The sequence below is a fragment of the Drosophila simulans genome, chromosome 3L (assembly GCF_016746395.2).
Source record: "Drosophila simulans strain w501 chromosome 3L, Prin_Dsim_3.1, whole genome shotgun sequence".
In the NCBI taxonomy this organism is placed as follows: domain Eukaryota; kingdom Metazoa; phylum Arthropoda; class Insecta; order Diptera; family Drosophilidae; genus Drosophila; species Drosophila simulans.
In genome coordinates, this window is record NC_052522.2 from 382,664 (window position 1) to 410,102 (window position 27,439).

The window sequence follows — 27,439 nt, forward strand, 5'->3', positions numbered from 1 at the left end:
ATATTTAATATTTTAAGCCTTTAATGGGAGAAACTTTCTTTGCGTTTATACAAAATTTAATTACACTTTTTAGCTTTTCTTGCCTTGGCATTTTTTTTTTTGTATTTTTAACTAGATTTTATTAGAAGGTTTCATTAAATATACAATAGGGAGGAAACGGAAATAGACAAAGGTTAGCTGAACTCTTAGAGGTAATAATCGAGTCGATTTCCCGGGAATCGAATCGTAATCAATATCCTAGAGCGAGTGTCGTTTAAAGGTAATCCTAAGCCTAAAGGAGGAAGCATTTGATATGTTGTAAAAATGTTTAATTATATATTAATGTGTACATATCATATTGAGCTTATCTTATGTATGCGTGTTTATGTGCTGGTAAAATTACAATTGATTTAAATAATTAATAACAATTGGTTGGGCGGGGGTTTAGATTAAGCCGTGTTTCCGTTTTGATTCGCTCTCTATTTCGCTCATTTGTTCGATTTCCTATTCCTTGGCACTCTATGCAAGTCTTACTTTATCATTAACTTTAATTAAGATTAGCCTTACATTTTGTTAGTTTTCGTTTTAATTCATTGCGTCTTGAGTATTTTTCCTATAATTTCATTGGGTCTCAGAGTGTGTTTCATAATTTACATACTTAAGAATTATTTAACAACATTGAATGTTTTCTTTAACGCTTTAGTTTGGCCTAAGTCTAGTCTAACTTTTACGGATTGCTGACAGGGAATGTTCATTATAGGATCTGGAGGAGGAAATTAGGTTTCGCCTAAATGCTTTTAGGAAAACCGACATTAAAGTTATCAAAGAATTTGATTTACCCATCATCAGGTTCTCAAATTATGATTCCATTAAAATCTTTTAGTGGTTTTCGAAACATCCTTCAGTCCCCTAAGACATGGCCCCTCTATCCCGGATTACCCTTTCTGGCGCTGAAAAACATCCTGGCCACCTTGCCCAGCGCACCCACAAAGTCCCATCGCTCGCCTGCCTGGCTTGCACTGGATCCCGCTGATCCGTCTTGATGATGGTGGTGGTGGTGGTACTGGTCCTGACAGGATGGCGGGACCTGCCCCTGGTCGTCTACCACCTAGGAGGGCGTGGAGTACCAGCCGCTGGCCGGGCTGCCCTTGTGGTAAAGGTGGAAGCTCGAATGCGGAGCGAAGTACTGCGGCTGGTCGAGATTACTGTAGGTAACTCCACCCTCGGTGGTTGTGCTGCCCGAAGGATGCATTGTGGCTGTATAGGATGCCTGGGGCTTCAGAGGCAGCGTGGCGGGCACCACGTCTCCGGATGAAGTGGCGTACTGTCCTCGGAGTGGATCGGGGGCATAGTCGTATCCTCCGTTGGAGGCCAGGACTGGAGCCGCTTTACCTGGCTGATTCGAGTCCCGGGGAGACACTGAACTGGGCGGGGTCATGGCGTTGTGATAGTCAATGGAGCTGTGGTAGCCGCCGTAGGTTGACACCAGGTTGGTGAAGGCATCAGCGGAGGTCTTCTGGCCGCCAGGATGTCCACCGGAAGCGGCGGAGTGCAGCTGCAGGTATTGGTTCTCGTAGGACGACTCACTGCCCGGCGGAGTGGGCAGCGGACCTGTTTGCTGATCGCCGTAGAAAACTCCGGGGCCGACTCCAGTTGGTGTCTGCCTAGCCGTCGCCCGGATCACGCTCTCCCGATTGGCGTATAACTGCCGGAGAAGGGCGGTAGCTGGCATGGGCGCCGGTGGCTGTTGGTAGGGAGTGCCTATCCATTGAATGGTGCTGCTTTTCTCGTTGGGATCCAGCTGCTGTTGTTGTTGCTGCTGCTTGAGCAGAGAGTCGGCACTGAAGTCCGTATTGGGCGGGGCCACCGATACCACCGCCGCTGGCGAGGGCAGATGCTTGGACATGGCCTGCTCCAGATCCTTGACCGCGGAGTCGGCCGCGGACGAGGGCTGCTCATCCACAATCGAGGGTAAGCGGCTGCGTGGCTGCTGATCGCGTTGCTCCATTGTCGGTAGTTTGGGCAGAGGCTGCTCGGAGATTCCCTGCTCTTGACTCTGGTCCTCCGCGTGCTGCGACGCCTTAGTTTTTCGCTTTCGCTTAGTGGACTGCACTGGTGGAGTGGCTGCCGGCACTGGAGTGGCCACTGTGGTGGGCAGCACTCCCGATTCGATCTCCACACCCAGCGGAGTGGGACTATCCTTGATCATGGTGAGGCTGTTCAGGGAACTTCCATGCGAGGCGGCTGCGCTGCGACCCCTGCCGCGGTGGGAATGGCTCTCGGAATCGGTTTTCGGTGAGTTGAGCTTCATGTCTCCGGCACTCAGGTGCGAGTTTCCTTCGCCACTGGCATCTCCTCCTGGCGACCCGCTGCTTTTGTCGTTACCCAGACCCTCCTCATGCTTAATGCTATCCGGACTGGGTTCCAGTTGGCAGCAATCCAGTATCATGTTCTCGTTCTCCCGGTTGCTGATGGTTAAAGAGGTTTTTAGTGGATTTTACTTTTGTAATTGCTTGTCCTACAACCCACCTGATCACATAGTTCACGCAGATGATGTTCTGCTCATCGGCGTTCTTTGTGCTGCAGACGACGGTGGCACAGGTCTGGAGCCAGGTGTAGCCTCCACTCTTGTTCATCAGTCGGTAGTATCCGGTCAGCACCTGACCCTTCTCGATCACTAAAGATGAGATGAGAAGAATTGTCATTCGCTTTTCAGGGTCAGATTTTAATATATATACTATTCTGATAGGGATATATATGTACATATATATTTAAAAAAAACTTATCTTACGTGATGTGATGTCTTGAATACTTACGGTCTGAGTGGCTCTTCCGCAGGCGGTTGGCATCCTCGGCGTGACACAGTGAGTACAAGCTCTTGTTAACCAGGTCCTCCGGGGAGTAGTCCAGCAGATCGGATACCCTAGGTTGGAAAGTTGTCCCATTAGCTTTGAACCGATAAGTGGGTTAGTGCAGAGTAGCTTACCTTGGTTCGCAGTGGGCTACTCGCAGGTCAAAGTTCACCCTGGTGACGAACATGTCGCACTCAAGCCGGATCTCGTGCACCGATGGCGGAGGCAGCGCGATGGCCAGGGCAACCATTCCGAGGAGTGGAGGTTGCGATTTGCGACTGTGGGAAAATGTGTACTGGGGACGCAGCTTGCACAACAGCAAAACCACCTGCAAAGGTTCCAAGTGAAGCCAGGACCTGGTTAGTGGAGGATGCTATTTTTGGAGCAAGTGCTCCATTCAAGTGCTTAAAAACTGTGTATTCGATGTGGTTGGAAGGAAACTTGAAACTGGATTCCAGAGATCATAATGATTGACAGGGACTCCTAAGTATAAAATAGTATATATTTATCTAAATTGGTTTTCGTCTTCTTTAAAAGTTTGGTTTGTAAGTCTTCTGTTTAAATGCCTCACTCTTAGTATAAACTTATTGATAATAAACAGATATTGATATGATATATTATGATATTTAGGATAGACAAAACTGAAGAATGTTGTACAGCATGTGATGAATACTCCGATGGTGAAACGATCGATTGATTGATTCATTGGTTGATGATTGAAGCAGCTCCGCACTATTTATTCGATACTGATCAATCTAAAATCAGTCAGTGGCTTTGCCTTTGTTTTTTCTCTTTAGCAAACACAAAAATTATGGCCGAAATAGTAAGAAGAACTTAAAAAGCGAATTCCTCAGTAAAGAATTTTGAGTAGGTTTTTGATTTTGCCTTGCATTTTAGCATACAAACGTACTGATTTCAATTGATACGTACCGAATAGTTTGAGCCCGGATTCTTAACGTTTTTAGCATTGTTACTAGCATTGTTACCGTTGTTGCAATTGCTCGTTGCATCGCTGGCCTGTAGATAAGCAGTGGATGGGATGGTAATACGTAATACAAAATGCGGTATTGCAGGTTACACAACACAACCGAAAACTTTTTCTGTGGGTTAGTCTTACTGTTACTCGGAAGTCTTACATTAGAAATAACTCCTAGGGCCAACGAAAAAATTATTAAAACCAAAAACAAAACACAATTCATAATCCCAAAACTATTCGGTTAGAAATGTGACTACAAGAGCGAACACAAATAAAAAGAGCAACACACAACTTAAGAAAAAACAAAGGAAGGATAGTTTCTCTCAAGGATAGGAGGAACAAAGAGCGGACACTCACCCGATAGCCTGAGGATTTGAAGTGACAGCCGCGCTTAGTCAGCGTGGACTTCATACGGACACAGAAGCTTCGATCGTATCCCTTGTAGCCGCTGGTCGAAGCTTGGGTCATGGAGGCCGCAACTGTAGGAGTAAAAAGGTTTTGGGATTAAATTGTGTATTCACTTGTGAGGATTTCTTCATCAGCAGACCCTATCATTTCTTGGCATGTCATTGAAATCGTTACATCCATTCGGATCCCACCCCGCACCAGGGATTCATTCCCCCACCTGGTCCTTCGACAACTCGGACTTGACTCACCGTCGGGATTGTTCGTACCGTGTGTGCCGCTTCCATCGTCGGAGGCTCCGGAAGTGGGTGAGGCCATACCACCTCCCGCTCCGCCGCCTCCTCCGCCGCTGCTCGAGCTTCCACCGCCACCGCCGCCGCCGCTTGTTAGGCTCAGGCCCAGCTGCTCGGCGATCTCGGAGTGATCCGCCTGGTGGATGTAGTCGAAGATGCTGCTGCCAGTCATCTCCACCTGTGACAGGCCCAAATAGATGGACACCGTCTCGGAAATATACAGGAAGCGTCCGTCTGCCGCCACAGCTAGGGCGAAACCATCCAGCGACTGCAGAAAATGAATTCATAGGGGAAATATTTTATTTAACGGGTATTAAGTGAAAGGAGATTAGTTTATAATGAAACAAAACCAAAATGTGGCGTTTAGTTTTTTCCTATACCAGTTCTTAATGTCGAAAAGCCATGTTTTTTTCGGTGTAAATTTAATCATATGCACAAGATGGCTGCGGGCTATCGCGCTCCCCTTCGTCGGGCCTACTGCCGTCTCTTTCGCTACCATATCTCACCTGTAATATGTGGGTGCCCTGATGTTGCTCGAACAAATCGACAGCGGGGCTGCGACGAATGGCGGCACCTGCGGAGAAAGAACAGGGAAAACGGAGTGTCAGTGGCTAGAAAGTATGCAAATGCGTTTCTTAGGATATAGCATTTGTTATTTGAGAATGGTTTATATTAAATAATAATAAATAGTAATATAATGACATGGAGGATCGCATGTGTTTCGGGACCCCCTGCGTTATGGTTGAGCCAACTCATAAACGATGCACCCCTGCCCCACAGAAAAGACAAGAACAACAACCGCAGGGCGTCATAAATATGGGTTCGGCCATTCAATATTTTCTCAGCTGAGTCCCTGCAAAGCTTATTTATTTAATTCAATTATAGAATTTTACGATTATGGACGACCCACCGACCGGCCAAGTCATAATTCGCACAAGTGCAAATCGCCCTTTATTCCTGCCCCTCAAATCCCCAGCGATTTCGAGTACTGGACGCGCTAAGTTGGCAAACAGTTTCCGCTTCCGCTCGGACATGGCCATATGTGGCTGAAGGCGTGCCTTAATGACCTTCGAGCACCATCCGCCCGAGAAGCCAGAACTCCGCCCGCCGAAAATATTCCCTCTGCCATTTTTTGCGGCTGTGGGTCAAATTGAAGTGCTTTTTATTGCCCCGCAGCTTGTTGCTCCTCATACTCCCAGCACATAGCACATACAGCTCCTTCCCCGGTTTCTCTACTACTTTCTGGGTTTAGTTTCGCATAATAATCCAATTGAATGGATGAAGGCGTTACGGCCACTCCACAGCCATCCATACATAACGCCCCATTGATTTTGGATTATTTTTTAGTGCCTTGACTACCTTTTTCGCTTCTCGATGGCCCTCGCCTTTTGGCTCTGCTTTTCCCACTCTGCCACTTTGCCAGTTGTCTGGGCACACAGAAAGAATTCAATTCAGCCAAATGATATGATGGCTTAATTGATGTCATTCAATAGGGATATACCAATTTGAAATGGCCTTAAGCACTATTACATATTCTAATTCACCAGTGTTACACATTTGAAACATAAAACTAGAATTTTGAATGCTTTGAAATATTTAAAACCCTACAATTTTCTGTGAGTGCACTCGACCGTTGCCAGTTGGCAGCTTTTGAATACTGTCTGAACTGAGACCTGGCAAAGAAGTCGTGGGCTGTCGTCGTGGAATGCCTTTTTCACTTGACGTGACAATGCATTGTCAACGTCGCCGGAGCATGACGTGGCTCACTGAGGAATGGCTCGGCGGATAGATATGGATGGATACAGCAAGGTAGATATAGTGGCTTGGAACTGCCGACAATAACTCTGCTGCTCAGAAGTTGAGAAATTCCCCCTCGAGTGCTAGTACTGCTATCAATGTTAAGCTTTAATGCGAGGCTATGTGTCGACGGACTCGGAAATTTAAGTGAATATATTTAGTAAATAAAGATGAGTTGCACACTTAGATGTTGGAATTTGTAAAAGATATTCGGCCGAAGCTTAAAATGATTAAAATTGATTCATTACTTCGGTCACTTTCAATATCTATGTGTGACCAATCGCAGAGAAATTTCCGCTTGATCATTTGCATTTGACGCAAGACATCCGCCATATTGTCGGCCATTTGCGATCGCTATTGGCCAGAAAGAGATGGAGGAAGCGGCAATTAAAACCGAAAGCAGGAAACTCATTTGCCCACATTTCGTGAGGAGCGGGCAGCATTGTTTGCCTTCAGTGAAATCAAAACTGTTCGTTTTTTGCCGGGTTGGTTGTCTATGACAGAAATTATGCTCGTAGGCACCTACAAAAAATTCAGCTTGGTAATAGCTTGGCTCGAAATAAAGCAAATGTATTCGTTGACTTTGTCGTTTTGGGCTTTTGCCGGATTTGCATAAAATATCGTTATTAGGCGCAGTTTATTTTTATTTGCTGCGCATGCGCGACCATTTTGGTCTCCATTCCGTGGGCAAAGGCAAGGGGTAACCGGCGTGTGTCACTGTGACAGTTTGTGGAATTTCAGAAGGCCCCATTAAAGTGATTGATTGGCTTTCAATGGCATCGATATGGAAATGACTGTTCTTGAAATTATGTTGAATCATTGACTGAGGTATGGAGAATAAAGTGCCCTAAGAACAGTCTTATTGGTGCTTAGCTCAAATCTCGGGACTTTATTTGGCGAATATTTCATAGATTTAATATAGTGTTACTTACTTTTTAGCTTACTGCTGCTAGAGGCTTCCCGAGTCCATGGCGGATCGCCGTGTCCGGAGAAATCCCTCAGCTTCAGGTAGCTGATGGTCAGTCTTATGATCGAGGCCTTGTCCAGCTGGCTGGTGATGGCTGCCGGCAGAGGGAGCATCTTGGCCAGCTCGTAGAACTCGTAGTTCTCCTTTCCGCGCCGCGATCTCGCCGCGTCCCTCGACTTCTCCTTGCGCAGCTCCAGGATGCTGCAAAGTCAACGAAAAAGATGCACCCGTGAGATATTTACTCAATAGTAAAGGAAAAGGCAAATCAATCAGTAAACATAAGTAGACACTGACGAACGACTAGAGGATCAGTCCACAAGACGACTCTGCACACCTTTCGCACCTGTCAGCACCGCGTCTTCGGCCATTTGTTTGGCCAACCCACGGCTTTGTGATGGAATGGTGTCAGGCCAAACTAATTGCCCGACATTTGTCAGCCATTCAGCGGGTGGAGGTTTGGGTTCAGGTTGGGACTTCGAATAGGACAATAGTTTGCCAGACAGTTTGTAGCTGGATAAATGGCAGCCCATTTGTTGCAAGATTTCCCAAAGCCCCAGCGTTTACGAGTTTTCCCAGAGTCTTCGAGGCATTCTTGATATTTTCATTATTATTTCCCCGCACATCTTCGAATCTCTGTGAAAACGCCGCCAGCGTACGATCCCATCTCAGTTTTCTTACTTCCCCTAAATGCAACTTTTCATTCACTAAACTTGCAGCGGAATCTCTATAAAGACTGCCGCCGTTTGTCGTTCGGGGCTGGTGGATACGGATCTGCGCAACCTTCTGCGGTTCCGCTATCTGCAGGCGGCCATCTCTCTGAGCATCTTCGTCAGAAAACTTGGCTACAGGCCTTCATAATTTAAGTTTGTTGACAACTGCCTTGTTGTTGCTCTTAATGTTGGCAGTGCTGTTTTGACCTGCAGTGAAATCATTGTGCGCTACACAGCTTGAGCAGAGCATACCACCTTCCTAGGGGCACTTTATAAATTAACAGTCACAACTTTTTACATTGTATAACACTGATTGTGGAATGGAAATAAATTGTTGAATTGTTTCGGTAAACAGTTTTCAGATGTAGAAGATAATTCATTTGTAGTTTTTCTTGAATTGCGATTACATAATGACGGCCGAAGGACTTTCCCGCTGAGTCCTGACCATATCTCAAGGAAATTCTCACAAAGGACCACGGGACTGATAAAGCAATAACGGTACCCAGGGCCATTTATACCTTCACAAAGGCCCGGGGCCACACTTCTTATCCTTTATCCTTCTGTTCTGTTCTGTTGTTCGAACCCCAGGATAAAGAAAGGTTGACGAGGAAACTGGATGACTTTCCCCGCCCTTTCTGACCGCAGTAAGCCGCTTACACTATTCGGATCCCGTAATTCCCGCATTAAGCCGCTAATCGAATTGCATCTAGGGACTCTATAAAAATATTGGCACAACAAGCTCAATCAAGTGAAAGAATTTGCTCTAAAGGATTGTTGCGCAGATTGAAAGAAAGAAAAAAAGAAAGCATATCCAGAAAAGATACATTTTTAGGGAAACTAATACTTAAGGAACGAAGTTCAAAACTCATCCTTGGCGAGACTGCAATTGGCTCGATTTGCCAATTTTTGCTAATGACAGGCGATTTTTTCGCATGTTAGACAGTGGCGAATTTCGCGCGAAATTAAATCCAGACCGCACATCATTTGTCAAGGCAACACCTCCGGATCCCGACTGCACATCATCACCCCTCGGTAGTGGCTCATTTGAATGGCATTTCGATATTGACGAGGCCAAGATTAATGTTTTTTCTGTCCCAAAATCGAATTTCATCCGCTCTGGGAGGCGAAAATTGTTTCGGGTTCAGTTTCTTGTCGTATGGGTTTTTTGAACCAGACGATTTTATTAGGAAAACATTAACGGCATGTACCGCAGGTACTGACATCTCACTAAACGTAATTTCAACACAACTAATTAAAATCGTTGTTGTTGATGTGCGCTGTCCGTTTTTCTTGGATGCTTAAGCTTAAACAAAAAGCAAGTGGCTGAGGGGAAAACTGGCTTGGCCCGTGGCAAACTGACAGTCTGGGTTTCTTTTTAATTATCAAAAATATTTTTATGGCCAAGACGACGACGCTTTCGGCTGAGATACGAATCTCCAAGTCGGTGCCGAAGACGGGACTCCGAGATTCAGATTCGGGCTTAAACCCAAGCCGACGTTTGCTTGTCTTTTGAGAGCCAGAAGCCGCGCGCGGCTCAAATAAAGCTACAAAAACGAAGCTTCAAGCCTGTGATGAGCGCATTAAAATAAATTTAAGAGCCCTCAAAATGTTTGCAGTTGAGGCAAGGTTTTCAGTTTGGGCTAGCACAGATTTGCGAGTGACCTACGATAAACAGAATTAGTTAATATTCTCTTGTGTTTTCTGAAATCCAAATCCTGCGCTGAAATATTGAATGCTTGCTACCAATTTTGAGTAAATGAAATTTTTTTTTTTCTTATGTAAACTTGTTTCTTAACCATATGAGTTTGTTAGAAGAAAAATGTGGAGGATAGTTTCAATGTTCTATTTGTTAATGTGTAACCTTAAAACTTGGGAAAGCGTTTCCGATCCTATATCATTGTTTATTCCTGTCTAGAATCACTAAGAATCTAATGAAAACATAAACTCAACAACAACTTTGTTAAATGCCAGTATATAAACATCCCTAATTGTGAAACTAAAAAATAATTATATTGAAAGTGGCTAAAGTTTCCAACATATTGCGCAATATGCATATTTAACAAATTTGTGCAGAATTGCGGGTGTTCCTTTCTTGTTTTTACTTCAAAACTTGAGTTTCTTCGCCAGTTCATGGACTACTAACCCGGGCTCGAGGGGCTGTTGCTGGGCGTGCATTCCGGCACCTGGCGGCTGCTGGTGTCCGGTCATTTTGTTGTATGGCGGCATGGCGCAGAGGTCCTGCGTGGGCACCATCCAGCTGTGGGTGAAGGGCACCGCGGGCATGCCCAGGGATCCCATGGTGGCCATGTGGCTTCCGGGATGTCCGGGCGTGGGCTGTCTCTGGTATCCGGCGTAGTCCATGGCCACGGCTGCCTGGTACGGCAACATAGCGATGCTCGATGCTTTTTTCTTATTGGAAGCCTGATGATCTCAGGAAGTTTTCAACTACTTTCTAGCACTCTATCACTTGTTATTGCACTTGACTTGGGGCACGGATTCGAGGGGGCGTGGCATTCGATTTGAAGGCCGCATCCTTTTGTTTTCCGCGTCACACAAACGTAATCACACACGCACGTGTGGTACGTGTCCTTAGATATCCTGCAATCCTGCCAGCGATGTACGGGTCACGCACTACGGATCGGGATCGGCAAACTAGCCGTCAATCGATTGGCATTCAAATAAGGCGCGTTCGCGTCCAGTTAATTTATCTCCGGCACTTGGCACGTCTCCGGGTTACTGGTTACGGGTAACGGGCTACGGCTACGGGCTACGTTCGTCGCCCTGCGTTCTGCGGAATGAGACCTGCCAATTACGGACACGCACTGCCTTCGCTTCGAAAGGGGGGGTGAGCGAAAGAGATGGCCCTACGGATATACGGACACACTTGCACGGCCGGGCTGCGTACGTGAAACTGCAGCTGATGACGCTGACAACGGAATACGGAATACGATGTACGGAGTACGCCTACGGAGTATTGTGAGCACGAGTACGGAGTACGGTGCACGGAGTACGGTATGCGGTACGTCCGTCGCTGACGACGAGTACGTGCAGAATAATCCAGAGTCACGTTCACGTCACCGAACAAAACCAAAGCAGGGCAAAAAGGCAGAGAGAGAAGCCCAACAACAATCAGTCGGTGGCAGAGCGCGCGCAAGAGCGAGAGAGGGATGGCCCGCGAGCGAGAGGGCACACCCGAAATTTGGGGGTGACTCTGTAAGCAAAAAGCGAAGCAACGGCGCCAAGTGCCAGCGGGCATTAGGGTAACTCAAAAACAAGGATAACAGTTTTTTACACTTTTTGGTGCACATTTTATTGAAACGTACTAAGACATTTTACTATTTATTGTTTTAAGAAATTTAAAGGTACTAAATATGATTTCGCTAATGACTATATAAACGAGCTCAATTAAGGAGCGCTTTAATTTTGTCGTCCTCACAAGACAATCGTAGTTAGTTTATACATTAATATATCTCTTAAAAAAAAACAGTTGTATATTTAGCTTTCTAAAAACGGTGGGGAGCTCAACAATGATATTGAGGCACCTTACTGCTCCAGGGTATGTTTGTGTGCGGGTGCCTTTGTAGTTGTGTGGGTGAGCAGCACCTGACCGCCGGCAGAGTCATGTGCGAGCAGCGCCAGTAGCATTTTAAGCAGCCTCACGCTCTCTGCACACACACACTCCTTCCGCGCACATACACAAGCACACACACAGGGGGCGGGTGTGTGTGCGTGCAAATGGGCGGGACGTGACGCGGCGTCGAATCGGAATCGACATAGTGCGCATACCAAATGAGCCGCATCCGTGACGGTAGAGCGAGCGGGACAGCAAGAGCGGCCAGAGAGAGATGGCTGGATGTACGTGCCTGTTGGCAAACGGGTTTGCCCTAACGCCATCTCGCTCACACACACGCACGTAGCCCATCGCGCTGCGTTTATATACTTCACAATGTGGGGAGAGTGGGAGAGAGAGAGAGAGAGTGCTTTTGTTTGGCGCTGCAGCACGCGCAGCAATTAGTTTACTTCTTTACACATTTGGGAATTCGTGGGCCTCTCGCTCGCACTCACCCGCTGCGTGGGTGTTGTTGCTGGCTCGCCTTTTTATGTGTGTTTGTGTATGTGACCGAAATGCCAATGGTAAGCTGAGAAGCTAAAGCCTATGGATGGAGGGATATATCCTGCGGAATGAACGCGAACCCTTGAACTATGGGGCCCCAGAATATAGTGTTTTATAGGGGCGTGGCGGGGGCGCACAGGTAGTCCGGGGAGGGGTGTGATTTGTTATTCCGAGCTCGCACAGACAGAAGCTGTCTCTTTTATGTGCCTATTTGTACAATACTCCCCCACCACGCCCACACTACGCCCTATAAGGAGTCCGTGGAAGAAGGTAACATCCTCTTCATTTCCAAGGAAGGAAGGTTCAATCGTCAAGGTGGGGGTCACCATTTGGCTGCTTTTTTTGAAAACACATAGGATGGTTATAGTGTATAATATTTAATTTGTATCATAGTGAATTGTGACTTTTTTATCAGGCACAAATCACGGTAGTCCCAAATTAAATCTTGTTCCTTTTTTCGTAATTCTAAAGATGTTTCGCCTTCCGTTGTTCTTGCCATAATTTCAAACATTTTTCCAATAAGCAAGCTGTCATCAGCGTAAGAATGTTACCAGTTATCGGTTGCTCGATTCGCTGGCGGTTTCATCACAAGTATCCAAAAAACCATAGCAAAGTTGCTTTCTTGGCCTTAACCACAGGCAATTTTGATGCCCCCATCGAGACCATCGAGCCCCCCAACCCCGGGAGTAGTATAAACATTACGTAAGCGTAACGTAACTGGAACATGTGTAGAAACCGAAACGTGATCGATTTCTGGGGAGAGAGTGAGTGAGATGGCGAGGAGACAAGTTGGCGAAGCGAATTCTCCCACAATTACGGCGGCGGCAATTGTGAATTTTAAAAAGGAAACGTGCCAAGTGTTTGGGTCAGGCGCCAGGGGGTTAGGGGTGTCCAGGTTCAGGTCCAGGCCGGGAGAAGAAGAAGAGGTGGCCGAGAGTAGACAATGAATGAGGAACTCGAATTCAGCGCTCGCCATAAAAATCGAACGTGGAAAGCGTTCGCGCTTCCGGAATGAATGGCAGGATGTGGGGCATCAGGGGGTTACGGGGCCAACGGGCCTGTGGTCATGTCCACGTCCACATCCACATTCACGTTCACGTCCAGACACCGGGCAGACATCGTGGCCATCATCATCTTCGTGGTCATCATCATCGTGAGGCATTGAAATTGTCCGGGGGCAAGTGGAAGAAGCCTCCTTTTGTAGGTCGGAAATCGGCAGTGCGTGCACACTGAACAAAAAATGAGAGCGTAAATCATTGATTTTAGAACATATTTTCGCGGCCTAGAACCATGAAGGAAATATTTTTCATGTCCAAAAGGGTACATGCTCAATGCAACATTATCTGTAGGGTATCAGAAGACGATTCTTTGTGCAACTTAGCGTTACTAACTCAATGATTTTAGTGGTTATTACATTTCTTATTCGTCCTATCCTAGTCCAAAAGCCTTAAACCTTTTGATCTGAATTCTCAGAACGTGCTCAATAAGTTCGATATTTTCCGTGTGCGTGGATTGTGTGTGGATGGTGAGTGGACGGCGTGTGGCATCAGTCGCCCGAGGACAATGGCCACGGACGTGCAACGATGCGTGTGGTGGCGCCTCAACCCCTCAACCCCTTAGCACCGTGCCCCAATCCCCTATAGCCACCCCCTCGCCATTTTGAGGTGCGTGTGCGTGTTGCGGGCGTCGATGGAACATGGACATGAATTTTCATTTCGGTTTCGGTTTCAGTTGCGTTTTCTGCTTTGGTTTTTCGAAAACACTTGTATTCCAGTCAGGAGCCAAAACTCGCTTTTATGAATGAAAGAGTGCGATGGCCAGCGGGGGCAGAACTAAGGCTCAAGTGTCTGGCGCACGTCTGGCCTGCTCTCGCACACATCACGTCCCAGGAACTCTACAGTAGCAACCTACATCTAATACTTTTAATAGGCTGAGCTTAAAATATCTCGATTTAATTTCCTGTGAGAAAGAGTTTAACCTGTTCTTAAAACCCAAAACTAGGGGATCATAATTGTTGCTTACATAAAGCTAGAAAACAAAACAAAACAGATATCAAAATCACCTCACCTTCTAAATAGAAGGTATGTAAAGTAATGAAATATTAAAAACGTACATTTCCAGCAGAAATTGTGTTAAAAGTAAGAAATACCAATTCCGTGGGTTCTCGGTCAGCGCAAAAGAAACGGAAAGAATAGCTGGCGAGTTTTTGCATCCATCACGTTTACTCGGACACACGAGGCGTCCATTTCAAATAGGAACGTGATGGCCAAACGCAATCCACATCCAAAGAAACACAATAATGCAAAAATAACAAACACAAAAGCGAGAACCAGAAAACCATTAACGGCGCCTGGAAAACAATCGATGAGCAAGTGATCGAGGCGATAAGATAAGCGAGAAATGAGTGAGAAAGGAGCCAGAGAGGAAGCAATAAACTAACCGCGATCGCTGATCTGTCACCATTTCTCCTTCAGTAGGCTGGGCAAGCCCCCGTAAAAGTGACGCGAGGTGATAAAATAGCTGGACGAAATGATTTCCAGAAGAATCATTAATACACCCGGAGGAAATACCTAATTATTGGTGAGAGTTTACAGCACGTTATACTATCTTTTAGCATCTGATAGGCAGGCATGTAATTCAGTTAAGGATTTCACTTAATATTAATAGGTATCATAGGTATCAATAGGTAACATATATTTAAAATATTTTAATTATCAACGAACACATTACCACCCAATTTTTATCAGTGTTTTTAGTCACTGATGCTGCAATCCGCCCAAAAAATAGTAGCCGGAGAAATGCATTATCTTGTTGTCAGATCTGAGGAGATTTTTTTGTGCCCTAACTGTTTCTCGATTGTGTAACACAACAGAGAGCGAAACAACGAAAGCAGTGACAAAAGGAAGAAAAGCAATAAGCGGAGTTTATAACTCAAAACCACAGGAGAGACCAACAATTAAGCAATAAAACATCAGTACGAGAGGCGGAGAGCGAGGGTGAGGGTCGAAGTCCATGAAATCGGAGTAGTGCAGTTCGGGAGCGTGATTCTTATCGCGATTGTGCGTGCTTCCGATGAAATGTTCTCCGAGATCTCGAAGCCCCTCATTTCAAATGGAGCTGGGGCCATAACTTTTTTTTTGTGTGTGTGTTTTGTGTGGATGCCATTTCTTACTTTCTATTTTACTTGTGAAGTTCTGTCGCTGTGCCTAAAATTGCCTTATATCGGATTTACATACATATGTACATATGTAGATAATGGTACGTTATTTTCAATAGCTCTTAAAAGTTAATTCAATGTTTTAGCTTCTCCATTGATTGATCAATGTAAAAGTAGCTCAAAAGCCGATATAATAGTAATCTGAAAAACAGTACCCCCCTTGTCATCCGTATAATTCCAGCTTTATAGCTTGTTGTTCAATTTTCTGGTACTTATATAAATATTTCGCATGTTTGCGAAGGAGAGAGAGGCCGCAGCGACACAAAATAATCAGTTGTGCTCGGAATTAATAATTAATATTCTTGCACCTTACTAAACTCGGTCGGGATGTGGAGAAATAACCAATGCCATTTACTATATCAGATCGAAAAAAAATTAATACCAAAAGAAACTACAGTTGCCAGTGCATGACCGTGAAAGAGCGAAAAACTTAACAAAAAAGAAGGTATCGAATGAGCATTGCCTATAGTGTATATATAATGTTGAATAAAATATAATTTTGTCGATTTATAAGACTGGATTATACAGAAGAATTACATTACAATAGAAGGCTTTATGATAATCCGATATTTTACTTTCTCTTCTGTCTTTTCAGTACTACCTCACTGGATTGAGTTTTGACTATATAGTATATAAATTTGAATCGGCGATGATGAAAAACAATTGGTGAGTGGTTTTCTTTTTGAATCTCGACTAAGTTAATTGGCTTGAAGACCCTTGTGACGCTTGGCCCAATACGCCCTTAATACCCTCTGAAGATGAGTCCTCCAATCCCCGGTTTTCTGCTCGCGAGCTGGAAGCGTGTTCGGGAGCCAAAGTGCATTCTTCGCGTGGCTCGCGGTTGGTTGAGACCCGGGGAGGGGGCTGGAAGACTGACTGGAAGACGGACCTGAAGAGAGAGGAATTCGCTACGGGCTTTTCATGTGCTTCACTTTGGTTTTGTGCCTTGTGTTTTTGTCAGTTTGTCATTTGCGTTGTTCAATTAATTGCAGAAATCAATTTGAGCAATGCAACTTTACCTCATTGCTGCATTGTTGTGGCCGAGTGTTGTTATCGTTGTGCTTTCCAGTTGATCGATTCATTGGAAACGGATTGGGGAACGAATTGGGACTCGGCCACTGCTGGGTAACTGCTAATTGCTACAAGGCTCGATCCCAGAGTGCGGAGTCCTCAGACCCGGGTCTGAGAACTAGAAACTTGTCTAGAACTCCTCCGATCACTTCCCCAAGCTTCCCTGTTCTTCCAGGGGCTTTCTGCCTCAGATCTTCCGGCAGTCCAAGAAAAAGAGTGTGACAACGCGCGACAGCCCCGAGATAAATCCAATTAGTCCGATATTTGTACTTTTTATGTGAGAATTCCCATTAAAAATGTAAAATGTCATAACAAAACGAGAACAAGACAACAAGTCAGCGAGGAGCAGACAGCGCACATCAAGTGGAATCTCGTCCGGATCAAGCCGAACTATCTGTACACTAGATTAGGCCAGGGGAACTATGTTGAGAATAGTTGTGTCTTGTGGAGATCAGGGATGTTTGGGATCAGTCATTTCGCTGATTCCCAATTTCGATTTCTAGCTATTTGAAACCCCACTTTTTTAGTGCGAATGGGTTGGTGATGATGTGATTTTCGCATTTGAACCAATCTAACGCTCTATCAGTGATAACCGGCCGGCATTAGATACCCTGAAAGCTGCCAACGGTTTCTGCTGTAAGCCGCAGATACCAGGTATCTCATAGATGCGCCTTTGACGTCTGTCGCGCCGACTTCTAAACATCGGGAGATGTGTAGTAGGCCCAGATGGAGAACCTCGGGACGCAGACGGCGGCGAAAAAGACGACTTCGCTGGCATTCCGGCATTCAATAATTTTATGCTAACAAATGCGATGCGCAGTCGCAGTGGCCGCCGCCGCCGCCAAGTGGCGCTGAGGATGGACAGGGGCTGGGATCTCCAGATCTGGGACCGCGGATCGGGGAAACTGAATCGTTTACGGTAACATTAACACTTACCGCGCATTCACCGAGGACTGGGCCGCTCCGATCTCCTCCATGGACTTTCTGCAAGAAGAAGGGGCCGAAGAAAAGAAAGCAAAAAGCACATTTAAGTCGGGCTGTTGAATTCGATTAGCGTGAAGCTGTTACGGCGGGAAAAAGCTGTGGCATTTTCTAAATAAATTAAATTAGCCGATAAATGTCTCGGCTCACTTGTTGGCTGCGCTCACCTGTCGCCCCAGCACAGTGCGTCCTCGCGGTATCTGCAATGGAGATGGGATCGTAGAATTAGCGGGGATCTCAGAGGAACAAATGCCGCTTTGGGCTCTACAAGGTTAACAGGAAGTGTAGTGAATAATATTTACCCTGAACTACCTTCAATGGCTGGTCAATTGGGTCTGCCAGATTGATTTTAGGGATTGTTAAACACAGACATCCTAATACTAGCAATCACATTGAATCTCTAGCATTAGCGAGTATCTAACAAAAGGCAGAACCACAAGGTCAACAGGAAGTGGATTGGCAAAATCAGAGCATAAGGAACCAGCAATCTGGCCAAATTATACAAGAACTGGACATTATATGCTGGCTTCCACTTTATAATCAAGTGCAAGCACCGATCTAAAATTTATTGATTTGTCCCTCGACTCTCTCCCCACTTCGTTCTCCACCTCGAGCCTCCTGCGCTCGTAAATCATTGCCCCCAAAAAGTATACCCTATTCCACCATCCGTCCGTCCCCTCGGCTCCTTCCCCAAAATTTGCTGACCCTTCGATCGGTGGTTTTTCGGCGGCCTGTTGGGCCGCTCCATCGATCGATCGAAACCGTTCAGGCTGAGCGCCGAAAATGATTTCGAGTCGCAGTCATGGCAATTATCAAAATTGTAATTTGCTTCGCGGATTTTCTCCCGGCTTCCTTTAATTTCGCTTTGATTGAGTTCATCAGTTGCGGGTCAAGCTTTTATGGGAGGAGTCGTGGAAGGAAGTGATAGTTCCAGCCGGTGATGAATGACAGTGGAGAGAGGGTTTAAGGTTTGGCTATTATACCTTTACTTTTGCTAACAAACTTAGAGCAAACCACCATCTTTGTGATTCAGGACTTTGGTTTCATCACTTTCACCGAAATTTATTATTATTTATCACTTCTTTAAAAATAATTTAGAAAATGTAGAGAACCTCCTTATCCCTAATCTATTAGCAGCTTCCACTCGGTTGTCCACAGCTCTTGTCAAATTTTTACTAGGATCCTTTGCTGCGACTCCCACTCCCCACCAATCCACTGAGACACGTGTTCTCCCCCAACGATCGCTGGGGAATGCCAAGGAATTCTCCGCGGAGCGCGGAAGGGACCATCTGAGGGGGTTCTTCTCCGGCGAACATCTCCTGCGGCTGCTATTTTTAAGTGTTGGCATAAAAGGCTCCTCCAGCAATGAGATGTCAACATTGCTGTGCAATGAAAAAAGAGCAGAATAAAGCTCGATAATAACAGATAATTGTGTTGAACATAGGCCAACTATTTGGCCGGACTCCGGTTCTGGCCGCCCCCCTCTCCTGGCCGAGATCCCCGGCTGAGGGCCACAAATCAAAGCCTCATCAGCGGAGATATAAAGTTCAAGTGATCGAATCGATCTCTCAGGTGAAATTACTTAAAAAAATATTCCTCAACTCGGCCATTGAGTTTAAACGTGGATTTTTTTTAGGATTAAATGTAAGTTTAGGTTTTGACAACTAACACTTCACAAAAAATTGCATATAATCTAAATTGGATTGGACCCCCAAGTTAAGTTTTATTTTCGATTGTTTTTTTTCTGAGTGTTGCTTCTCTTTATTGTTGGTTTGCTTTTCTGGGGACTTTGTCCGTCCTGGCATCCATCCATCGATCGATCGGCCGGCCAGCTAGCCTGCCAACCATCGATTCCAGTGAGTGTCACCCGGTTATCCAGGAGCAGCGAGCAGCGAGGAGCGGACGGGGAGCGGGCAAGATCGGCCCAATACATCGTTGTCGTCGTCACTTTGATTGCGTTTCTTGCCCAATTAGTCTCAGAGCACTTGAGTGCGTAAAAACTTGTACCGCACCATAAATAAATTGGCATGAGGAAGACAGGAGCCAGCAGCCAGCAAAAGTCGGAGTCTCGACAGTGGTTTCCACTCCGTCTTCCCCCTGCACGGGCTCACGGGCTCAAGTTCAGACGTCGTTGTCGCCAGGACTGTCAATATAAGGAGGTCTAGGGTTTTATTCTTCTGGGCCCTTTTGCCTCTTTCCCTGCTGCCGAACTGGGCAGTGGAAATTACATAAGTGCTGGCCAAACCGACTATTAAGAGGTTGTTCCCGGCCAGCCCAGTCCATCCCTCACCCCTTTTGGCCATAATTACAGAACATATTTCATAATAATAAGGTGTGTAATCTGCACATTTAACTAGCCTACGTAGCCCTCCAATTACAGTCGCCCCACGTTTGGGGTGCGATGTTTGTACATACTTAAAAAGCGATTCCTTAGGATGTCGTCGCGAACTGATTGCAGATCTACGCAGAATTCCATCGGTGATAATATGGAATAATTTATTGTGCTCTAACGCATCCAGTTGCTAATTTACATCGTTTCCATTGAAAATATGTCTATATTTTTCATAGTTTCTACCGACTTATAATCATCCCCTCGTGGTCACCTGAGACGCCCAACTCCATGGAGCGGATTTTCCCACCGTCACCACCGAATTGCCTCCGATAGCTTCCTGCTGTTCGATTGGCGAATTTCATCACGATCGTTACAAAACCCGATCCACTGTAGACTCAGCTCCTTTATGCTCCGCTCTAAAGCGGCGACAGATCGTATTTACTTTTTGAATGATGCTGTCAAAGGCCCCAAAGCGATTTGTGGTTGGACACTGATCGGACACGCGATCCCCTCGTCCACCCCTCGGTGGCCTATCTATCATTATTGATTGTGCCCAAAAGAGACGACGCTGTAATGGAGGAGTGTGGGCCTGGGCCTGGGCCTGGACCCAGCCACGGCGATTGGATTGGGGTCTCCTCCGTTTTCCGATTTGCGGTAGTCATGGACAATTATTTATATTAAAAGCAAAGTGCTCAGTGTGCCGTGCGCCCGAGGAATGTCTACAAAAATATTGAGTTGAAATCAATTCTCTCTACTACGAATCGTAGATGGACGAGTCTTACTAATCTTAAAATTAGGGGCATATATAATTTTAAAAAATAATAATTTAAAGGCCCTTATTGCAGGTTCATCTATAAGCTTGAGTTATTGTTACTCACAATTGATAATACATGGATTCAGAAATGTATTCTGAAATTATCCCCATGACTTGTGGGGCGTTTATTTCTGCTTAAGTATATTTTTAAAATTTTAGGGCTTATTCTTTTTTTCCGACCCAACTTTGTTGCTTCTTCTCCAACGAACATTTTGTTTCGTTTTTTTCTGCTGTTTCTCCACTTGGCCTTAATATGAAATTTTCGCTCTAAATTCCGCTGATCAATGATTGCCTTTTGCCGATCCCTCGGCTCCAGCCTCCTTCCGACTCCTTTTGAAGTCCCAGACTGACGAACTGACGAACTGCTGTTCAACTGATCGAGTTCGACTCCTTCCTCTGCTGATCATCATCATCATCATCAGCCAGATCGAAGACAGCAACGATCCCAGCTTGTCTTCTTACCGACCTTGCTGTAGTTATTGTTGTCGGCAGGGATTCCAACAATTTCGAAAACTTCTCATACATATTTATAAGTTTGGCAAAGTTTTTGTTTTTGCGAAAAAAGAAGCGTAAAGCTCAGCCTACAACTTTTTTAAGGATACTCTTATTCGCAAAGATGTTTTGAAATGTTGTGTTTGGTGGGTGTGTTAATAATATTGGTAGTAATATTTTGAAATATGAATAGACAGCAGCTCATAAATTTTTGTTATGCACATTTGAAATGTAGTGTGCATGTTAAAGTATAAATTATTTTTTTAGGGTACTTTATTATTTGATCTGTTTCTAAAATGGTTCCCTTAACTTGATTTTCGTTGATGGTTATTGAAGAACTTTCGGGTTGGTCCCTCGGAAACCTTATCTCGACTATTTGATCGCCTGGCAACAGGGAATTTGGTCTTGTGAGGAGGCGATACCCGATACGATACCCTGTACTTCAGGTACAATCAACACCGACTATCTTCGTATCGGGCACTACTATCTACACATGGTCTTTATATAGTCGCTGGTCTAATGTGCAAGCCATCGATTTATGAATCGCAGACTAATCATCGAGCTAATCCAGCGTTTGATATTCCACTCAGGGATTTGTACTTTTGCACTCTGGGTGTGCAGGCTGCTGAAAGTCGGAGGAGGGGGCATAACTTATTGGGGAATCGGGGGGTGGCCCTTACTCACACACGAGTGTGTGCCGTTTAATGATTGTTATTGTAACACGGCATGAATTTCAATTAATTTTTCGCGCTACCAGAAGAGGAACCACAGCGACTTGTCTTGGCGTTGATGAAATTGTTGGCTCACTTTGAGTTTCGCCGGCAGCAAGGACATCCCTCTCGACTAAGTGTGAGTGTGTGTGTGAGCGTAATAGCTTTATGCCTGCCGGCTGTGTGAACATCAAGCTCATCAACTCACCAAGGAAAAACCATCTACACCAGATAATACTTGAGTGCACTGAGGGAAAGTTATGGCCCCGAAATTGTAATTTGAAATGAAATGGAGACAATGTCACTACATAAAGACTTCTGCATATCGATCTTCAAAATGAAGGGTTCTCGTTCGAGGTTTGTTTATCGACTCTAGCGCTTAACAGAAGACTCGAAAAATCATTTCTCCCAGTACATTGACTGCATCTTTGGCCACTTGAGTGCCTGAGGCAATGTTGTAATTTGCCTCAACCTGCAACTTGATGCTGCCGTTGCATCTTCCGCGGTGCGAGTGGGTGGAGTGTTGGGAGAAATTGAAGGGGATTGACTGGCGAGGGGCAGAACCCACCGGCTGAAAGTCAATTTCGGTTCGAACAGTTCGTCCTGCTCAAGTGTTGCGCCTCATTTGCATAATTTAATTGAATGTGACGTTGGACAGCAGGAGAGGACCGAGGATGACGCCTGGGAACAACCGAACCACAGAGCCATCGAACAAGTGTAGCCCTTAATGCATTTTGGGTGGGGCCTGGGCAACACCTTTGCGGATCCCTGGATTTTCATCTCCTTATTGGAGGGATCGGCTTCTGATGGAAACTACTGATTGAACTGGAATCTGCGGCCTTTCTTTGTAGCCAGATGCTTTGATAAGGACGCGTTCTGATTGGAATATTAGGGAAAGTATTGTGTTGGTCTTAACGTTCTGATAAAAATGGCTTAAAGTTTCTTGGAGTACCTCCTGAATTTAAACCAAAGTTTTATTAGCAATATAACAATACTATAATGATACTTATATCCCCTATTTTCTTCGTTTGTTTCCCAATCCGTTTGCCGAGGTTGCCACTTGGATCTCCCGCTTTTAATGCCTGTTCGCCGTTTCTCATATGCTCATTCCCATCATCAAGTTTATATGTCTGTCCCGCCATATCCCCGCCAAATCCCCGGACGGAGCCAACATAATCGCAATCATAATCTGCTGCATTTTATTTCATTTTCTCGCGCTGAGCTTTGTTGCTTTTTTGTTGCCTGGCTCTTTGTTCGGTTTCATTTTGCTCTTTATGCTTTACAGCAATTTCTTAATGGCCGTCTTGCAGTGCTACTAACCCTGGTACCCCCATCCCGGAACCCCCTAAATCCCCTCCCTGGGAGCTATCTGGGTATCCGAGTCCACCAATCACGTTCGAAATATAAATTGTTGAAATGATGGTTTTTCACTGCACATTTTGCGGTGTTACCGTTGTCTGGGATGGGGTCTTAGCTATACGGAGGGGGCTATCGAGGGGCGATGGCTGAAAGGGGGGACTTGGCCTCGAAAACCGCAAAGAGCTCGAATCCTCTTTGCTGACCATGGAAAATTGTGTGTGGAGATCGCTTTGTGCAATGAAAATGCGGTTCGTGCTCCTGGCCCGTATTGGGGTTTTTCAGCCCCCTTTGCCGCCCGTGATGGCGCCCAATCCCCCTGGAAATTCCCCTTCCAATAGCCAAAGCAACAAAGTTGTCGGCTGTAATGAAAAACAAACGTCCCAGCAATTTTCCAGTTAGGTCAAAACTCTTTTTGTCTCACTCGTTTTTAGTTATCGTGGCCCCTCCCCCGTGCCCATCCATTTTTCCCAGTGTAACGTAACTTTAACGAATTGAGGCATAAGCAAAAATAAAAAAGTGAAAAATAAAATGAAAATAATGGGAAAAAGACCAAAATGAAATTGAGGCAGAGTCATCAGAGGCAGCACATCGCTGGTTGGCGAGGGGAAACAATCACAGTTTAGATTTCAGCAGGGAACCCTTTTCCCTCCGCGCTGGTTGTGCTTTTAATATTACTTCGCGGCCCTCTCTTCGCGTCTTCGTCAATATTCGCCAAGGTAATAACTCAGGTGATTATAGTAATTATGCGTTCTGACGCGATCCAGCCACGGATAACGCTATTCCGATATAATTGAAAAATGCTGATAGACGCTGATTGTGTGAGCCGAGAAGTTGGAGTGGCGGAGTCGGAGTTAAAGTTGCAGTCCCCCAGTTGAAGCTTAAGTCCGGAACAGGGAGGCCTATGTGTGCCTTAGAGATGTGCGTGAGCAGCTTACCGATAGGCAAGGAAGTGAGTCACGAGACTCACGACCCAGGGCGCATCTATAAGATTGATAAGAATGACGAACTTCCTCCTGTACTACTTTTAATGTATAAATTATTCCAGATTTCTATGTCTCCATATCCTTCTAACTTAGCACATTTATCAAATGTTTCGCTACGGATTAACAAATGGAAAGTCGACCCTGTGGCCCATCTTGCCCATCTCTAGCCATCCCAAGTCCCAAAACCCCAGACACTGGTAGTCAAAGCTGCTGTGCCTGCATCTGGAACTCCTCGAGTCTCAATCCTCAATCTTAACTACAACCTCGACTCTTTCGGCGGGGCCACCAATCAGAGTTCATGAATTACATCGCCATTGCAATATTGTTGTGGGAATGTCTAAAAGAGGTCTCGGCTTAAGACAGAGCCCGGATTGCCACTTCTGCTTCATGGCTATTGCGGCGAAATGTTCTTTGATGCCGATTTCATTTTTCGATATTGAAAATAACCATGCATTACGGAGGAGGCTTATGAGACCCAGAGTACTGGGAGTGGGAAAAGTGAAAGATGGAGGGGCTGCCCAACTTATCTCGTGACAATCGCCCGACTTCGTGAGGCGTTCATCGCTCGCTTTTCGGTGGCCTGGTCAGTGAGTGTCGAAAGTGTTATTGTCACGTAAATTCAATTAGTTTAATTATGAGTTTCGTCGATGTTGGCACCTCTGTAGTGCTCTGCCTGCACTTCATAACTGAAAAATTTAATTTTTCGGACATTTAATTTTTTTTTAGCGAAAGCTACTTTTGGGCGGGACATACTTCGTGGTGGGTATGAGGTGACAAGGTGTCAGACATGCTGGGGTCAAAAATGGATATTTCAGCATGTTTGCGATTTAAAAATTTACATTTTCAGTTCCTTTAAGTGAACATTTTTTACCGAGAACCTCACTTATGAGCGAGTTATTGCCTAACATCCACCCCAAATAGGATGAATTTAAGTGGAATAATTTTCCACTGCTAGTGGGCAGTTCCATCAATTGTCTCAGCAACTCCGCACCTCAGCCCATTGGATATCAGGTGGACACTTTTCCGCCATTGGCAACGCCCCCAAAATTTGCATGCAAACTCCAGCGAAAGAGAAACCAATAGAGTGTGCGAATGGAAGGGATATATTGGTGCAGCGTGAAGTGGTTCTGGTTTCGTTTAATTTACCTGTAGTAGGGGAATCCCTGCGGCACATGCAGATCCATCGGCATCCCTCCGGCGGTTCCCAGGTGCGGATGGTGGTGCGGATGCGAGTGCGGATGTGGGTGTGGATGCGAGTGCGAGTGGTGGTGGTGATGCGAGTGTATAGGATGGTGCATTGAGTGGTTCTGGACATGCGCCGCAGCAGCCGCAGCGGCGAACCCGGCATCGGAGGCCATCGAGTGGTGGCCCAGAACGGCGGCCCATGGCGAAGCCACGAACCCACTGCCGTGGTGCTCCATTCCTGACGGTTCCTCTCTATCTATATATATATCTGACTATATGCAGGCTTATTAGGGTGAGTCCGCTTTTCATAGACCCGGGAATCGTAGGTGTGGAAAGAACGCTTTGCAATAATATATCTTTGGAATGGCAATAATAGCAATTAACATGTCTGCCAACCTGACCAATAAGGTATCGTTTTAAAAATGTAATATAATAATTGGAACTCAATTCTGAACTGTTAATACTTGTGGAATTTATAGCTTATTTTTTACCGAATAACAAATTAATTAAATTAAGTTATGCCGATAGAATTCTTTCCGCTCCCCTCGATTGATCGGAACTCGACCCACCCTAATGCGAGACTATTTATTTTCGGCGATAGCTTTTCAGCTATTTATCTTTGATTTGATGTGGTCACACGCACTCTCACAGAGACACAAGCACTTGCGGATTATATAGACATATTTGCACATTCCGTTTGGGCCAAGATGGCGGCCATTATTTACCGTTAACGCGCATGGCCGTTTTAGGGGGGAGTTTTCGGGAGGTGGCTCGGCTCGGCTCAGCTCAGCTCAGCCCCTTAAATTCATCCCTGTCCCTACCAAAAAGAACCGACGGCAGCCAAAAAGAGCTGATGCAAACAAAAAACAAGTGAACGGTGGACGAACGTCGAGGAAGGACGCCCAAGTCACAACGTCAACCTTGAATTAGGGGTGTCGCTAGCCGTAGGGTGTACGGATTCGGGTTGCACGGAGACGATACTACGGGTACGATAGGGAGCCGGAGCTGGGCTCTCTCGCATCTGGGCAGTGCTTTTCCTTTCGCACGTTTTTGGTCCGCGTTCACCTCTGCACGGCACGAAAATTGGCGATAAACTATCGCCTCGCCTCGCATCAGGAAACATGGTCGGTCGCCTCGGTCGTTTGGTCGGTTGGTCGGTTGGTCGGTTGGCTGGCTGGTTGGAGGTTGTTGGATGGTTGGATGGCTGGATGTTGTTGGTCCGAACTCCAGAGCATCGTCATCATCGTCATCTCATCTGCGCTGCATCTGCGAACTTGGAGCGGCGCATTGCAAGCTGCAAATGGTGGTGGAGCAGGTTTTCGTATGGGAGAGTCGCCGCCTCACAGATACAGACCCACACACAGATGTGGTGTGGTCCTCTCCAGCATACAGCATCCACACATCATATTGTTGTATATATCATGTTTTTGTTTTGCCTCCGCCTCGGTCTCGGGGTCTCTCCCTCTCTCTAGAGAGTCGTGAACACCTGAGTTCTCTTCCTCGCTCGGGGCATTCTCTGGAGAATTCGGCGGAGCAACTCTCAACACGCCAGCGGTGATATTGTGTTCTGTGGATGGTGTGTGATGTTGTTGAGGGCGCGATAAGACGGTCTACTGGGGGAGTCATTTGCTCCCATTATGGGGAGGCCCATTTCTGAATCTACTGAAGCACAGAAAGGAAAATGTTGGATTTCAAGGATAGGTCAGGAATATAGAGAAGGTATATTGAATAATTGCATGCAACGAATAAAATATTTTTGAATTCGAACGTATCTAGTAACTTCGTATTTTTACAGTTCTATCTAGTTTTTCGTTCGGCAATTGCATTACAATTGGTGTCCACTATAAATTGTAACCATAAAACTTCCTTGTATAGGGCACAATAAACATGTCTGCCAAATCTGCCCATTCCACCAACCTGACCTGTTCCCACAAAACATTTATGATTATTTCCATTACATTATTCCCATTCTCATTCTCATAGTCATTTCCCCAGATGGCGGAAACGGAGGGCTTAGAAGAGGAAGGGCTGACAACTTAGTTAAATAAGGCGCCACCTGTCAAGTGATTTTCAATAAAATAAATTCGTGATTACACGACAATATCGAAACGAAAAATCCAAGAGATCAGCACAACAATAACAAAAGACTCCCACGGGGAATGCTGCTGCCCGTTTGGCCTCCAGTCCTCCCCCACTCCCAAC

At 45.7% G+C, this 27,439-nt stretch overlaps 1 protein-coding gene across 8 annotated transcripts; it reads right to left on the reverse strand.

Moving 5' to 3' along the window:
- Window positions 1–3: 3 nt before the first annotated feature.
- Window positions 4–26,315, reverse strand: LOC6734424 (protein trachealess). 8 transcript variants are annotated; one of them, XM_039293439.1, is made up of 13 exons: window positions 25,807–26,315; window positions 25,199–25,509; window positions 17,530–17,562; window positions 17,318–17,365; window positions 7,235–7,470; window positions 5,012–5,079; window positions 4,464–4,773; window positions 4,165–4,286; window positions 3,762–3,848; window positions 2,966–3,159; window positions 2,796–2,902; window positions 2,509–2,656; window positions 4–2,447 (listed from the first exon to the last, which is right to left on the reverse strand). In XM_039293439.1, exons 2-13 carry the CDS (start codon window positions 25,471–25,473, stop codon window positions 1,088–1,090), a joined length of 2,988 nt encoding a protein of 995 aa, XP_039149373.1. In that variant the 5' UTR covers window positions 25,474–25,509; window positions 25,807–26,315; the 3' UTR covers window positions 4–1,087. The 8 variants fall into 8 exon arrangements, with proteins under 8 accessions (XP_039149373.1, XP_039149374.1, XP_039149376.1 ...); XM_039293440.2 differs by having other exon boundaries at window positions 4,482–4,773; window positions 25,807–26,314; XM_039293442.1 differs by lacking the exon at window positions 3,762–3,848 and having other exon boundaries at window positions 4,482–4,773; window positions 25,807–26,314.
- Between the last annotated feature and the right edge of the window lie 1,124 nt (window positions 26,316–27,439).